General features: G+C 32.5%; 2 protein-coding genes across 4 annotated transcripts; one reads left to right on the top strand and one right to left on the bottom strand.

Annotated features, from left to right (window-relative positions):
* The first annotated feature begins 2,123 nt into the window (after window positions 1–2,123).
* Window positions 2,124–9,763, top strand: LOC137830435 (probable mediator of RNA polymerase II transcription subunit 26b). Its single transcript, XM_068637763.1, has 9 exons — window positions 2,124–3,449; window positions 3,824–3,892; window positions 4,032–4,114; window positions 5,458–5,510; window positions 5,594–5,724; window positions 5,833–5,860; window positions 5,976–6,286; window positions 6,361–6,451; window positions 9,370–9,763. Exons 1-9 carry the CDS (start codon window positions 2,967–2,969, stop codon window positions 9,492–9,494), a joined length of 1,374 nt encoding a protein of 457 aa, XP_068493864.1. The 5' UTR covers window positions 2,124–2,966; the 3' UTR covers window positions 9,495–9,763.
* Window positions 9,764–11,866: 2,103 nt separating this feature from the next.
* On the bottom strand, window positions 11,867–15,808 carry LOC137830434 (alpha-1,6-mannosyl-glycoprotein 2-beta-N-acetylglucosaminyltransferase). 3 transcript variants are annotated; one of them, XR_011084216.1, is made up of 2 exons: window positions 15,396–15,689; window positions 11,867–13,404 (listed from the first exon to the last, which is right to left on the bottom strand). XR_011084216.1 is itself a non-coding variant. In XM_068637760.1 (2 exons), the coding sequence occupies exon 2, from the start codon at window positions 15,242–15,244 to the stop codon at window positions 13,928–13,930; it is 1,317 nt and encodes a 438-aa protein (XP_068493861.1). In that variant the 5' UTR covers window positions 15,245–15,309; window positions 15,396–15,808; the 3' UTR covers window positions 13,773–13,927. The 3 variants fall into 3 exon arrangements, 2 of the variants coding, with proteins under 2 accessions (XP_068493861.1, XP_068493862.1); XM_068637760.1 differs by lacking the exon at window positions 11,867–13,404 and adding an exon at window positions 13,773–15,309 and having other exon boundaries at window positions 15,396–15,808; XM_068637761.1 differs by lacking the exon at window positions 11,867–13,404 and adding an exon at window positions 13,773–15,309 and having other exon boundaries at window positions 15,403–15,636.
* Window positions 15,809–16,358: the final 550 nt, after the last annotated feature.

The raw sequence follows: 16,358 nt of genomic DNA, 5'->3' as shown, positions 1-16,358 counted from the left end.
GGTGTGTAAGTTATTTTTACTCTCACTACTTACTTATTGTAGTGAAAAACATAATAACTAATTAAATATTAATTTATAAATTATTTATTAATAATAAAAATTAATTTATAAATTAATAATTTTTTTGTCTTTAAAATATTTTTAATTTAATCATTATAATAATTAATAATTTTTTGTCTTAATTAATTATTTTTTTCTATAAAATTAGTTTTGATGTAAAGTGTTGCGATGTAAATGTTTTATCATAGCCTACCTTCAACTTTGATGAGTGACATAAGAACCTTGGACTTTTGTCAGAATCTAACTGTAATGTTAGCTTAACTGAAGTTGCATCTGTGACCTCACATAAGCCTGCAGGTTTATCACAACTAAACTCCAATGCTGCACATGTTCCTTCAAGTAAAGCTACTTTTCTCTTTTTTGTTTTGTTTTGTATTCTCACTATTGATCAATAATTGTTTCTAGTAATGTTTGTTTTGTAATTTGACATTATTTTACAGTTCAACATATGTGCAACAACCTCTTCATTCAACTTCAAATTTGATTATTTTTTTATAAATTTTTTTAGGTTAAACATCAGGATACAAGTTGACATTTCAGTTAAACTAACATAACAATAATTATCAATTATAAATTTTTTAATAAAAATAAAATAAAAATGCAGATGATGTGTTTAACAATGATGAGATATTTCTCCAAACAAGTATGCATGCTGGTGGAAATTATATCTATAATGAACCAAGTAATTCATCTGTGATTTTATTTTATATTTTATTTCTTAAATTATAGCTTAGGAAAATACAACGTTATTTTTTAATCCAATCAAATTGTAACTAATTATAGTTACTATTGGATTAAAAATAAATGCACATTTTTTTATATTTTTAAAATAGATACATATTTTTGTGTGTTTTCAAATATTCGTATATTTTTCTTTTTTAATTTTTAAATGCACATTAATTTCCCTCGCCATTTTAATTTTAATAAACGAGAATAATCTTTTGTATGTTTAATAAAGTGACACTCATTTGTTTTATTTAAAACTAACATATTTAATAAAATTTCAATAAAAAAAATCATGAAACTTTAAAATTAAAGTTTTAAAATATATTTCTATAAATAAAAATGAAGAGTTAAGTATAGAGAAATTCCTATATGAATATGAATGAATTATCAACTTTTTTATATTAATAATTAAAAATGTACTATTTTAATATTTATATAGATTATTAAAAATGTTATTAATTAATCAATAATAAAATTAATAATTCAATTACTTTAAATTTTTATTAACATATATTTAAATTATTAACATCAATTAATAATATTCACAAAACGTTTAAATCAACAATTTCAACTTTAAAACTTATTATGTAATAATTCTAGGTAACATTTTAAATTTCATATTAAGAATGCTATAAATTATGCTTTAAATTAGTAATCATCCTCAAAATTTCAATTCACAGCATAATAATTTAAATTAGCATAATTTGAAAATAATTATTAATTATTATTACTGGTAGTTATAATTTATAATAATTTTAATAATATTAAAAAGTTAAAACTAGATATAATTAATCATTAATTATAAACTATTAACTCTTATTAATAATATTTTCTTATCTTAATTAATTACTTTACATACCGTTTTCAAAGTTACATTAAGTACATTAATTATTAAATAAATTTATGTAATTGTTTTTAAAATTAAAATAACAACCAACATAACTCAAGTGAAAAAGTAAACAAAAAAAATAGAATTAAATTTTGGAAGAGTCAAATTTCACCAATTTCCCCTTATCAACAATGAATTTGAAGGTAAGAAAAGTAGCATTGAAAGATCAATTTCTCAAACTAAATAATAAAAGGTTTATTCAAGAATAGAATTTTGACCCGTTTTCTAGTGACCAACGAGGAAATTGAAAATAAGAAATCGAGTTTAGAAAAAAATATTATATATATTTGATTAAATAATTAAAAAATATATTTTTACAATTTCTTAAACTATATAATATATATATGGAGAGAAACATTTCCACACTAATTTTTTGTTTTCCTCGTATTTTTTTAGCCACAGCTTTTGTCAACTCAAAAAGGTTAATATCACCAAAATTCAGAACCCTGTCACAAAAAAACATCCACAACAAACCATCTTTTTGTCTTTTCAAGGGACTGTTTGGGAGGACCTGAGAACCCATTTTTGAACTATTTTTCCTCTACCATTCTTGCATCACTCAGTTGTTAGCTTGTATAAACAGAGAGAACAGAAGAACTCTACATTGCATACACACACCCAGTTAAGTAGACAGAGAATCTACTGAAACTTCTGTGTTATTTTTGTGTTCCAATTTTTTCGTCAGTTAAAACAATCCATTTTTCATAAGCTTTTATAATAATTTTTTTTTCTTTCTGTTTAACCTTGGAGAAAAACCAGGCCAAGGTGGTGTTTCTCTCTTGGAGGAGGTTTTTACTTTAACGCCAGAATCTGAAACAACAACAACATACGACGTTTGTTGGAATAATAATAATAATAATAATAAAATAATAATAATAATAATAAGAGTTGTGTGTCTGTTTCTGATTTTGTGGTGTTACCGTGAACCTCCATCCCCTTCTAATCCAACGTTTATCCATTACCTATACCCGAATCAAAACCCAACCTTTGCCTGAACGCAACACCAAAAATATTATTTTCTTAAACAAAACAAAAAAAATAGAGGAAAAAAACGTAGCTTTTAGCTTTGGGTATCGACCGTCGACCACCTAAATTGAACCCCTTTAATCCATTTCCTCACAAGGGGAAGGATAAGAATCTAGTAGCTTTCTAGGTTTGATCGAGGCCCGTGTTGTTTTTCATTGATCAGTGATAATTGGTATTAAAAAAAAATTGATTTTGATTTGTGGGTGGTTGGTGGATTTGGTTTTCCCTCGATCTATTGATCCGAGGTTGTGGCTTTTGGGTTTTGATGTTGAGAATGAATAAAGGGTCACTTGATTACTGGAGGAATTACTTTGGAGCTGCGAACTCTGACATATTTGGCATCATTGACCATGCGATCATGGTGGCTGCTTCTGATTGCCCCGAGGAGTTCAGGATGAGGAGAGATGGGATTGCAGAGAGGTTGTTTTCTTGCAGACTGAGTCGATGTTTGGGGTGTGAGCGGGTGGAATTGGCAGTGTCAGTGGATGATGATGGCGGTGAAGGTGGTGGTGGTTGTAAGAGTGGCGTTGATGGGGCTGGTGCTGAGTTTGAGTCTGAAGCAGGCGCAAGTAAAGAGAGCAAGGTCAATAGTGCCAGAGATGATGATCCTGGAGAGATGAACACGAACCGAGTGAGCAATTACAGCTATGGAGAAGCTGAGGCGTTGACCGATGAGATTGAAGAAGAGTCACAATATGTTGAAGAGGTATTCAGGATCAAGGATGTTTTGCTTAACTATGAAGAAGCGGTATGGTATTTATTTTAGCGCATTGTTTGGTTTTTTGTTGCTTCTTTGTGTTGCGATTTATTTGGTTTTTTCTTTGAGTTTTAATGAAGAATAAGTTTCTCTTACTTTGTGAGAAGGATTCTGGGTAGTTTTAGAGTAAGGTTTTAGATTATGGTCATTGCAATTTTTGATGTTGCGATAAATCTGGTTAATGTGACCATCATGGTCTCAGACCTGGATGGTCTTGCTGCAACCACAGTGACCGTTTTCTAAAAGCCTTGTCATAGAATATAAGTGGTTTTATTGGATGGAAGTGGAGTTCGTACATGAAAGATTAAATTGGTTTGTGTCCTGCTGTCCCCTGATTCATGGTTTTATTTTTCATGTTGCAACAGTCTGATTCAGTATTGTTTGATTCATTGAGGAGGCTTCAGCTGATGGAACTCACAGTGGATCTTTTGAAGGTTTGAATTGAGTCATCCCTTGCTCATTCATTAAGCCTGCCATTTTTATTTCCTGCTGTTTGGCTTGCAGATATGTTTTTTTCCTGCCATTTTTGGTTTCAGGACATCTTTTAGTTGTCTGAAAAATTAATTTTGCCAGGCAACTGAGATTGGAAAGGCTGTCAATCCTCTTCGGAAGCATGGATCAAGTGACATTTGTCGACTAGCACGGACTCTTATCGAGTATGAATTGGTTTTTCTTTGATAGTTGTGTTTCATGTGTATATCCTCAGCATCTATAAATGATAAATAGGTTTTTATCTTCTCCTACATGAATTAATGTTTGTAACTAGTTTCCTTCGTCACAATTAGTGGTTTGTTACTCATTGTGATACTATTTATGAACTTTAGTGAAGGTCAATGGGTTTATTCACTATTGTTTTTCTAATCCATTCATCTCACTGTCATGAATAGCAGTCAATTGCACATTATAGTAGTGGAAGGGTTTTCCATAATGGTCATTGTGACTTCAATATAGCAAAAATATCAGCTTTTTAAACACAATATAAGCTTCAAAAACCTATTTTAACCCCCAAAACAATGATGTTAATTTTTTTGTTTGGATAAAATTGTGATTTCTCCTTCATTTTCTAATATGCATGTTTTTGCATCAGAAATCATAATAGGATTTGGAACCCTTCTTCCTTGACCATTCCACACAAGCTTGCCTCTATTTTTACTTTTGTTCCTTCACATTTTATAGGACTATTCTCTAGTGTTTCATTCTTTCTAGTTTCTTTAAGCTTCCTAATTCAAATTTGGTAAATTTAATATATTTTGTTATGTTCTCGTTCTATTAGTTTCATCTTTATCATTCATTTTTTGAATTCATTACTATGTTCTTATGACTCATTGATGTTTTTTTTTCATTACTATGTTCTCATTGCTCATATGATAAATGGTGATTGTGTGTATAAACTGTGACATTGTATTGTTTATCATGCCAATTTTTAATTTTTTTTCTATTTCATGTCATTCTGCTATAGCATTTTTAGAATATGCTGCTACATGCCACTATGCCAGATTGTTAACCATCTTCTGGTAATTAGACTAATGCATTGTGTCTGTGTTCATGGTCATTGGTGAATACTTAATACTTTTACGGGTCCTGAAATTGTACTTGTTGTATAGGTTACTTGGTCAATCATGTCTCATTTGATCAAATGTAATGCTTATCAAATATAAAAAGTCTCCAATCACCATTTTAAACTTCCACATGTTACCATTCTATGCAATTTAGCTACACTTCTTTTTCTTTCTCTGCATTCTGCTTTTTTAGTGACAAAATGGGTTGGTAAACTGGAACTATTGGGTTTCTTTTCCGTGCTTTAGCATGGTGCCTGTTCTAGTTATGTTTGATGCGGATCTGAATGTAGGTGCATGACTGCAGTTCAATTTATCAATCTGCTGCTGCATGCTCAAATATCTCATGTTTAAGTCTTCTATTACTTTTTTTTATTCACTTAGTGTAGTAGGTTTGCATGAGATACCAGTTATACATTCTAAACATTGTTATTGAATTGTAGTGGCTGGAAGGAAATGGTGGATACGTGGGTCAAAGCTACCACAGCTTTTGCAGGTATAAACATTTTATCTGCCTTCTTGTGGAAATGGTCCTTAAAATCTTCTCTTTCTAATTTTGAAATAAATTCATGCTTATAGGTTCAGAAGGTACTCCAGATTCAGTAAATCCATCTGTTGTTGAGGATGAGGATGAAGAAGGCCTTCCATCACCTCCTATGGATGAAGGGGCTTTATTTGCCGCTCCAACTGGTTCTATGGAACTCTCCCAGGTACTTCAATGTCTTCCTTTCTTGTATTAAATGTTTTGCAGTATTTAACAGTTAGAAACTAACTTCAACTTCTCTTGGTTGGATGTCACATAACTTGATAATGCAAAGTTCTTTGATGGCATGGATGATGATGGAAGTGAGTTGACTTCGCAATTTCTTAATGCTAGTCTAGCAAGCTTTTTCTCTACGGTTCTTTATTTGAATTCCGCACTTCTTAGATTGATGATTATGCTTGGGGGTTACTATTTCAGATCCTCGACATAGTGGGGAATTCATCAGAAACCGTGATCATGGAAGAAGTCCAACTCTGAACAGTAAAAATACAGCAAAGAGGAAACCCCAGGCATCAAATGAGGCAAACATTATTGCCAAGGACAGTAAGGGTCAGCAAGCAAAGAAAAATGAGGCTGCTGTGAGGCCAAATCAACCAGTTATCGGTGATTCTGGTCCTGGTAGACCACCAAAATCAACCATGCAGAAGAAAAGCCATATTGAGCCGCAGGTGCAACAAAATACAGTGAAGAGTACTATCCCAAAAAATCCTTATGTTCGTCAGCTAGATGTAAGGAAAAGTTTTCTTAGGTCATCAAGTTTGTAGATTTGAATTTTGTTTGAATTTCATTTCTTGTCTATCAGAAACCCAGGTGTTCGGATGATGCGTCAGTCCAAGTGAAGTTAGAAGCCAGTAAGAGGAAACTTCAGGAGCGGTATCAACAAGTTGAAAATGGTTTGTGTTTTCTTTTCCAAAATCTATGTCTATTTTTCTTTCAAATTATAATTTTTAGATTATAGATCTCTTGAAGTCTACTCATAATAAAGTTAAATTGAGCAACCTAGTGCACACTAGGCTCCCCACCTAATGGGGTCTAGTGAAGGGTACATGGTACTGGCCTAGTGAGACTCTTTAAAAGATTTGAACTTATGACCTCAAAGAGTCAAGGCAACAATCTTACTGATGTGCTGTGACTCACTCCGATATTTGTACTAAAGTTTATAGCTATTAAGAGTGGTGCATTGATTGAAAAGAACAAGTACAGACTTATATATACAGCTGTCAACAATCAAAAGTGTATGTAACAGAAAATCCAGATTAACAAACCATTTCTTAATACTTTAGTGAAGATGCCTGCTACTTGGTGCTGGCTTTTAACATGTATCAGCTAAATAACATGAGACTAGGCCAACTCTCACATAAAATGATAGTGTATATCAATATGCTTCCAATGTTCATGATGAGCAGGACTGTAGGCTAGATGCATAGCATATTGATTGTCACAAAAAACCGTGGCTGAAGCAACCTGAACCTCAAAGTGGACTAAGACTATTTAACCAAACTAACTCACTAGCAATAGATGATAGAGACTTGTACTCGGTCTCCACAGAGGATTTGGAAACTGTAGGCTGCTTTTTGGATTTCCAAGAGATTAAAGCATCCCCTAGAAACACACAAAAACCAATAGTGGACATATGATTATCAAATACGGATGCCCCAATCAGCATAGCATTTGCATATGCTGTGAGGTGCCAAGAATTGTTTGCTTGAAAGAATAAGCCCTGCTAGATATTGTCACAGGTTGTGAACAACATTCAAATGAGAAGAAAAAGGTTGTTGCATGAACTGAGACTATGTTCAACGAAACAAATGTCACGCCTTGAGATAGTCAAAATACAGGAGTCTTCAAATAAGGTGTCTATATATAGAAGGGTAAGGCAAAGGATTTCCTTCGGTGGTTGTCAACTTTAAATTATAATCCATGGGTAGGGAGCAGACTAGCTGCCTAGATAACCAGTGTTCTTCAGAAGAGATTATGTGTATTTGCATTGGGAGGGATATCCCTTTGTTAGATTTCAAAATTTCTAAACCTGAAAAATGCTTCTAGGAGCCAAGAATTTTCAACTTGAACGAATTTGTACCTGAACAACACATTTAGAATTTAGATAAGCTAATATGATGTCATCAGTGGAAACTAGAAGCACAACCAAGGAAGCATCAGTGCCATATTGGAATAAAGAATACTCATTCTTTGATTGAAGAAAACCACGATTCAACAAAGTGGAAGACATTTTGCAAAACCATTGTTGTGAGGCATGCCCAAGTCCATAGAGAAATTTATTATTCAGCTTGCAAACAAGATTCTTATTAACTGCATGATAACCAGAAGGTAATTCCATGCAGACTTCCTCAAAAAGCTCACCGTTGAGAAAAGCCTTCTTGACATTTAGATGTAGTAAACTTCAATTCTGAGCTGCTGCAACTGTGAGTAGAACACGGACTGAAGTTTTGCAGCAAGAGTGAATGTAACTGAAATTCAATCCCAAGTTTTAGCCACAAAATAGGCTTCTGTCTATACTACCATAATGTTGTATTTAGTTCAGTAGACCCATCTACAACCAATACAAAGCTTGAAAGTGGTAAAGGGACTAGAGACCAGGTCTCATTTGCCTCCAGGGCATGGATTTCTTCATTCATAGCCTATCTCCATTTCAGAAAAGATACAACTTGGTGAAAAATTGAGGTTCATAAGTGAATGAGATTTGGTTAATGAAGTTTTGTAATGGGATTGAAGTTTTGTATAAGAACAAAAATTGTGAAATGGATAATTTTGTGTACATTTTTTTACATAAGCAGGGGTTCTAGTAGTTCTAGCAGATTGACAGGTACATAGAGTGAAGAATTATTTGGATTAGAGTTTTCTGGGTGAGGCAGATGGATTGTTGGTTTAGGTATGGTGTTAGGAGGATGAAGTGGAGGAGTAAGAATGGGATCAGTGATTGGCAAGAGAAGGGAATAACCAAACCAATTAGAGGATCAGGTACCTCAAGTGAAACAGATAAGGTTTGGAAAGGGAATATGCTTTCATGGAATGTCATTTAGTGAGAAACAAAGAACCTCTTGGCGTCAAGGTCATAAAGCCAACTTCCCCTGTATCCCATTGGATATCCAATAAATACTTGTAACCAAATACTAAGAAATTTTATCATATTCTAGCTAACCCTGTACATCAAAACAACAAAGCATTTGTGACATGGAAACTATTATTAATTTTCCTTAAAAGTTTCCAAACTTCATAGATCTCTTCCTTTGCCTTGTTATCTTTGTCTTCATCCCTAGCTTGAAGTATTTCCTCCATGTCAATGGTCACATCACTCATGGATGGAACCGTTGACAAAACCAAACTTGTTCTTGCCAAGAAGAGCCATCTTGATGGCCTTTTTTTTTCAAAAAACTGTAGTTATCTCCACATAAAGGATGATAAACGAGAACGAAACTGGGATTGTCAGAGGGAGGAATGCTGAAGGGATTGGATTTGGAATCATCCATGGTAACCATGGAGAACCAAGAGAGATATTACATAGAAGGAAAGTATCTCATTAAGGAGATGAAGATCTGTACTTTTACCATATTGAGATGGTAGTAATGTTTTCATTGATTGAAAAGAAAGGATACAAACTTATATATACAGCTATCAACAATCAAAGATCTAACTAAAGAAAAAAAACAGAATAACAAACTTTGTCTTAACACTTTGTATATTATAGCCTTAAATGTTGGATTTGGTAGATCAACCTTTCAAAATTTAGAGCTTGATTTCAGAATCAGAACTAAATTTATTGATGAGACTGCTTCTTTATTCTCATTTTCAGCTAAGAGGCAGCGGACAGTACAGGTTATGGAGTTGCATGACCTCCCAAAGCAAAGTATTGGCCACCGAAATCCGCATGTCAAACCTGGAAATCAAAGGAAGCAATGGGGCCAGGGACGAAGATAGAACAGTTTACTGTTAATTTGGATGCATTTTCATGCTTCAAAAATCTGGACAAGAACTCCCTTTGCTAGCCATTATTGAAGCTTCATCCTCTTGACCATTCAAAAACTATAATTCAGTTCACCATTCTTAACTGTATAGAGCTGTTCTGATTGGGAGGGAAGTAACCTCTGAGTCAGTGTTCATTTCCTAAGTTAAAAAAGGTTGAATATATATATATAGAATTTTGTTGATCTATGATTGGATTTGGAAGAGGATTCTTGAGCACTTAATTGTTGATGTGATTCCATCTTCATGATTTTGGTCATTTAATTCTGGACAATTCTCTTGTCACACAACATACACCAGGCTCAACATTTCAGCTCCCTTGTCACAAATTCAAGAGGTCTTGAGAATAAGAAAATAGCATTAAAGCAATGAACCTTTTCAACTCTTTTTGCATGCTGTTTGTTAACTACCATTTCAATTTAACTTCCAAGAAAATGCTCAGTGTGTGTGATGCCACAAGATATTGTGGAATGAATTACCAAGGAAAATGCTGCAACTCTACTTGGCTTTGAATAATAGTGTATTCTTCTCTAATTTTTAATCTGCTACCTAACTTTCCTATCTTTTTTTTATCAATTGAAGTCAAATGTTGAAAATATAAATATTTTTTAAATTACAAGAAAAGTATGTATAATTAATTCAATTAAACATTTAAAAAGATGATAACAAATTATATTGACACCCCCTCTCTTTAAAAAATATTATGCTGTACCATTCTTGCTTGGTTAGGGGACTCTTTCTATTAATATTCATCCACTCTCTATATAAAGATATAAATATTTAAATTCTTATATTTCAAATATTTTCCTTAATTGTGAAAAAAAAAATTGTACAAAAAATAGTATGAGTTTTTTTTATTCGGACAATTAAAACTATAGAAAGTATAATCATGGTTCATTTAATAAACTATAAAAAAAATTAAACACAATTAAGCCAAAGTATATTGTTTCAGCATAATTTTAACAATGAAAATTAAATTTATAGGTTGGTGTACCTGATAAGCCATTTTCTTACACTGAATTATTCTGTCATTCTTTTACTAGTGGTTGGATTTTATTAATTTTTATAATATTATTAAATTAAATGTAAATTGGTGTGCACTTCATTTATCAGGAAAATGTCCAATAAAATTTATCACTTAACACTTCTTATTTTAAATGTAAACTCAAGAGCTCATATTATTATATTAATATATTTTTTAATGTTTTCCATATTTCTAATCTTATGGTAAAAAACTATTTTTTATTTTTTTAAGAAAACAATAATTAAGGGTGGTAAAGTTAAAGTTTAGTTCATTTTAATCAGAATCACCGTAATCCACAAAAACAAAATGAAAAAGGTTAAAAGTCCTGAACTATCTTGTCAGTATGTGAGTTTTTTTTTCTTTTCTAAAGTTTTTAAAAATATATTTAATTATATAAATTTTTTTAAATATTTAATTAATTAATTAATGTCTCTGATTAGAGAAATTAAAAAATTATTACATTTTCATATTAATTCAATACAATTAAATTCAACTCCTACAAAGACTTTCACCTCCAACAATGAGCATCACCAGCAATAAAATAACGAGGAAAAACATATCATTTTGAAAAGAAAAACAAAATGTAGAAAGAAATCATGGGGTGCATATATCAAAAGCCTAATAAGAATTAGTTAAACTTTATGCAAATTTGATATAAGCCTTTTATTTGAACATTACTCGATTGAAGTTAAAAAAAAAAAACTAATTGAGTTTATTAGTTCAACTCCATTCAAAATGATTTTATATACTTTTATTTATTATCATAAAACTAATTATATAACCCTATCGTATTGGAATGAAGAATAAAAATTGTTTTAACTCTCTCATTATTAGTTACTAAGTATACTCCTACTCATACTCATTTATAATTTTTTTAAATATTAATTAAATAATTTTTTATGAGAAATAAAATCATAAAAGAATCATCATATTAAAAAATACTTGCACCGAATTGAAATCTATTATCGAAAGAATAGTTTTTCAAATGGAATGAAATTAAAAATCAAAGAGAAAAGGGAAGACAAGTTTTTAGATTACCAAAGTTAATAATAAAACATTTTCATCTTAAAAAAAGAAACAACAAATATATTAAAAAAAAATAAATGATCAAATATATGTTCTTGAAAGGATTTAATTCGATAGAATTGAGATTTCAAATTACTAAAATGCTTTGAAAAAAAAACCTCAAAATGAAGACATACTAAATGAACTTATGAATGTCGAATGAATCAAACAATTAACAGATAACGAAAAAATTGTATAATAAAAGAATAATTTTTCAAATTAAACAAAACAAAGGAGAAAGAATGATAAAAATAATTTGTCAGATAACTAACTTCCAGGCACAATGTCAGATAGCATATCAAGTTCAACTTGCTTAGACCAGTCAAATTTGTCATTTAACAACTTTCAAGATCAAATCTCAACCCTTTTCTTCATACTGACAACCCATTTCTTCAGACCTCCAAGCCAAAGAGGATAAATTGGAGAAATATAGTTCCACTTTGTCATAGCCAAGTGCTTTGGTATTCGATTTTGGGATGTGATTGGAAGCTTATTGATGAAGTAGAGTTGAAGACATGCTTACTTTCAAAGCAATGAGGAGACAACGCATACAGATAATGTAACAATGTAACATTTGCATTACAATATGTATAGGGTTGCTAGTGACACAGTCTCTTTATGCACTTTACATCTGTTTTATGCCCCTGGAAGATTTCAACTTTATTTGCTTACTTAGGAGTTGCTTCTCTTCTAAAAAACTGATGTTGCTAATTGTAAGATTTCAATTTTCATACCAATAGTGTACCATTCTAGTTCAGCTAATGATTTGAAAATATCATCTTTAGCTTTCCCATTCATCAATAATCCATGTTTTGGGCATTTGGTGGAAGCTGGTTTGAGGAAAAAATATGACAGCACAAGCACCACTTCAATTACAGGGGATTGTTATGGTAGTTGGCACCCTTATGTGTTGACAAATGATTTTATGATAAACTTTTAAAGGCTTCCTAAGCACAATTTCTCTTCTCCCTAAACTCTATTTATCATGGTTCCATTGTCTAAATAAATTTTCAGTCCCTCCTTAAAAGCAATAAGTATGGGAGTGATGGTGCAGAAATTTAAGACACAACTAAAATTGAGAAGGATGAAACACAAGGTCAATCTGTTAGAGGAAGTTCTCTCCGTTCCTTCCATTACTATAACTTTACGAAAATAAATGAAATGGAAATGTTAATACATAATGGAGAGTATCATTTATTTCCTCAAAAGCATAGTAATGAAAGAAATAGAGGGGATTTTTCTTATCTCTGAAAGTGTCACATACAGTTCTGCTTTCCTTGCTTCCAGTGGAACACCAAAACGACCCTAAGAATGTGGAGGATGTGAAACAAGAGAACAACTTTTAACAAGGATGAGTCATAAAAAGTTCAGCTGGCTTTACACTTATTGCATTTACATCTCAGATTTTATAGTTGATGTTTGATGCATATGCCCTACAAAATTGTTAAACCACAATGGCAATGAATGACTTGTATGCTTGATAACAACTTGAAGAAGTTAAAGAAAACTGGTTGAACTAATAAAATGTAGCCTCAAGTTCTATAAATGACATTTTATGTAACAGCAAAAGAATGCTCTATCTTCCAAAAACAGCATAAAATTTCAGTGCTAAAGAGTGTACTTTTGTATAAAACTTGTCACTTTTGATTTCTTAATTAACACTGTTGAGGCAATGATAAACAAAATTGATGCTCTTTATTAAGTTACCTTCGTTCTTACCCATTCATGTTCATCTAATTTAGTACACATGTTGAACCGTTCCAGTGTTTGAGTTAACTGCAAAATTAGAAGCATTTATGTGGTATTTAACACTTGGCATGCTTATCATGCTGAGCATCAATGACATTAATGATTGAATCCATATGTTATGTGTTCAAACTTCAATAGTAATATAACCCCATATGTTTAGGTTAAAAATAAAAGTAGAATCCAGTGTTTGGCTGAATCCTTGAGCTCACAACAAAGTGACAAACAAAATACAACAAAGCTTATAAATATTACTCTCCAGTAGCATAACAAATACAGCCTTGAAACATGGTAGGAAACAAATATTGAAAAATAAGTCTCAAAGGCCACAAACATGCAATTTCCCACACCTAAGTATTATAAATTAACACATAGACAGAGAGAGAGTGAGAGAGTAGTTCACATAATACAAAGGCTTCCTTCAGATGAGGAAGAGCCAATATTAATGATTTATCCATCCAATGTTACAACGAGTACATAAGATTCAATGATGGCTGTCTAAGACTTAACAAAAAAAAAAAAAAAGAGATACTGCAGCTACAAAAACTAAATCTTACAACCGAGATGCAGTGGGTGTAGATTGGTACATTTTGGCAAAACTCAAACATAAGTGACGATCTCTATGATCCCCCCAACCTCCCCAGCCTTCAAACCCTGCTTTATAACCAGGCTGATTCTCATAAGTGTGGACATTCCAATCTAATCCAATGTTAGAAACTGTATCAGGCTGTTCTACATTAATGTTCACCATGCCATTGTCCATGCAAGACTTATTCTCTCCCTGACCCTGATGCAAGCCACATTTCCCAAAATGAATGGCGCTTGTCCTAGGACCTCGTAATGAATAAACAGGACTACCAAATGAAGGATAAACAGTTGACCACATTGTGATATCCCAATTATAGTCATCAAAGAAACAAAACTCTCTAGCCTTATTGTGTATTTTCTTCCAAACAGTTCGATTGAAAGAGTAACCCACATTTCCCATTCTCTCAGCAATCAATGATGCCCACCCTTCACCTCTAGAGTTCACATCAGAAGGTGCTAAATTAGCAGCATAACAATCAGGACATTTCTTAGGCTTCAGCGAAGTTAGGACCTGCAGGTTGCGATAGGCATTGGGAAATATGAAGTGGTCTTCTTCAATGAAAAGAACATGACCAGAATGATCCCTCGTTTCTCTCAATCCATCCCACACCGTGTTCATCATCCACCACCAATGATGCTTCAGCGATACAATCTTTGGGGAGCGATGGTTTCCATACTGATCAGGATTCCCCTTGCAATGCTTTTCCCCGGCATCATCCTTATCCTTGCAGTCATTAGCCGAAACCCCAGGAAAACTATCAGAAAACAAATGGGGTGAATAGGGTGCATATATCTGTTTAACTTGGCAAAACCTGATACCATCAATGATCTTGTTCATCTCCTTAAAGTACCCATCATGACTAACAATTAGTAAGGTCTCGCCGATCCCCACCACATGCGAAAGGCTCTCAACAACTACCTTCAGATACTGAGGCCGGTTGTGAACATACAGAACAACAATGATATGATCCTTCGCGAGAGTCGGATACAGATCCAAGTTTCTTGGAGGCAACCCATTTATCTTTTCCAATCTAAGTGACAAGTCACTCTGCTGGGGGAGATCATGCCACTTTTCAAACTTCAAGTCATGATGGTATGCATCAACATTGTCAATATCAGGAGTCACAATTAATGTTGGTGTAGAATTTGAAGCAAGGAGAAATATCAGAAGCAAAACCCCAGATAAAGTAACAAAGACCACAGATAACAGACGGCACAAAGCCACATCCCTAAGTCTAAGGCGGGGTCTCTTGGAAGCAGCCATAAAAGTAGAACTAACCATACAGCGGCAAGACGCAAAGCATCAGAGGGACTCTAGATTCATTCACAACTTACATCAAACATGATCTATACAAGCAAATTGAGAACAAGACATGAACTACTAACAAAAAATAAATACATCAGAAGAGAAAGAGAGAAAGAGTTTTGAGTACCAAAAACCTATGATGATGGCTTTGATGTAGAGATTGAAGCAGCCATCGCGAAAACCCACTTCTACTAGTAGCTAAAGAATAAAACTTTGCACTTCCCCTAACACGTGGAAATAGAATCAAACACAAAAACCAAGGTTGTGCTGTGATGGTAAAATAAGCAAGACCCTTTTGAGTATGGGATCAAAAGTGGAGTGGGGAAAGAAGAAGCATGGAATTGGGGTCGAGAAAATATGAGAAAGGTAAAGACTTAGAAGAGGAAAGATTTGTTTTTTAATCAAACGTAGAAAACACGACAGAAAGAGAGGTTTGAACTGCCGGCAGAACATGAAGCGATGGAAAAACCAAAGATTTGTGTCCGTTGGATGGGTCGGGTATGACGGCTATGAGAAGCAAGTCAGTCAAGGGAAAATGACAATTTCATACTAATCACACTTCCTACTTATACTTTTATTATGTGCATTTCATAATAAGAACCAAATTCTTAGTACTCTTACGTTTTAGCCTAAATTATCTCTTATTATGTTTCTCTACTCTCATTTATGTCTTGCATGTTCTAAATTTTGTTCTTTTAGGTCTAGCTTCTTTATTTCCTCTACAAATCATATAAAGGCTGCAAATATATATTGGGAACTATTGTTCTTCATTCATGTGAATAAGGAGGTTATGGATTTTCTTAACCAAATTCTTTAGTATACACATTTAGTTACTAATAATATAGTAATCTATTTATTATTTAATGAAGAGATAATAGTTTCTCCATTATTTATTTATTAAGTATTTAGTTAATAAATATTAATATATAAACTATTTAATTAATAATCTATTAATCTATAACTTATTTAATGAATAAATATTAACTTATTAATTTTGTAAGTAATAATATTGACCTAATAATTATTAGTATATTATTTATTTAAGGCCAACTAGATGAAAAACGATCCAATGGTTAAAGGGAAAGTAGAG

The sequence above is a fragment of the Phaseolus vulgaris genome, chromosome 7 (assembly GCF_000499845.2).
Source record: "Phaseolus vulgaris cultivar G19833 chromosome 7, P. vulgaris v2.0, whole genome shotgun sequence".
Classification (NCBI taxonomy): Eukaryota; Viridiplantae; Streptophyta; class Magnoliopsida; order Fabales; family Fabaceae; genus Phaseolus; species Phaseolus vulgaris.
Note: the sequence above shows the minus strand (reverse complement) of the source record. Positions and strands in the feature narration are given on the sequence as shown.

Coding starts and splice junctions, on each gene's coding strand:
- LOC137830435 (XM_068637763.1), top strand. CDS start 2,967: ATGTTGAGAATGAATAAAGGGTCACTTGATTACTGGAGGAATTACTTT. Junction 3,450..3,823: donor TGCTTAACTATGAAGAAGCG/GTATGGTATTTA, acceptor ATGTTGCAACAG/TCTGATTCAGTATTGTTTGA. Junction 6,452..9,369: donor GTATCAACAAGTTGAAAATG/GTTTGTGTTTTC, acceptor TCTCATTTTCAG/CTAAGAGGCAGCGGACAGTA.
- LOC137830434 (XM_068637760.1), bottom strand. CDS start 15,244: ATGGTTAGTTCTACTTTTATGGCTGCTTCCAAGAGACCCCGCCTTAGA.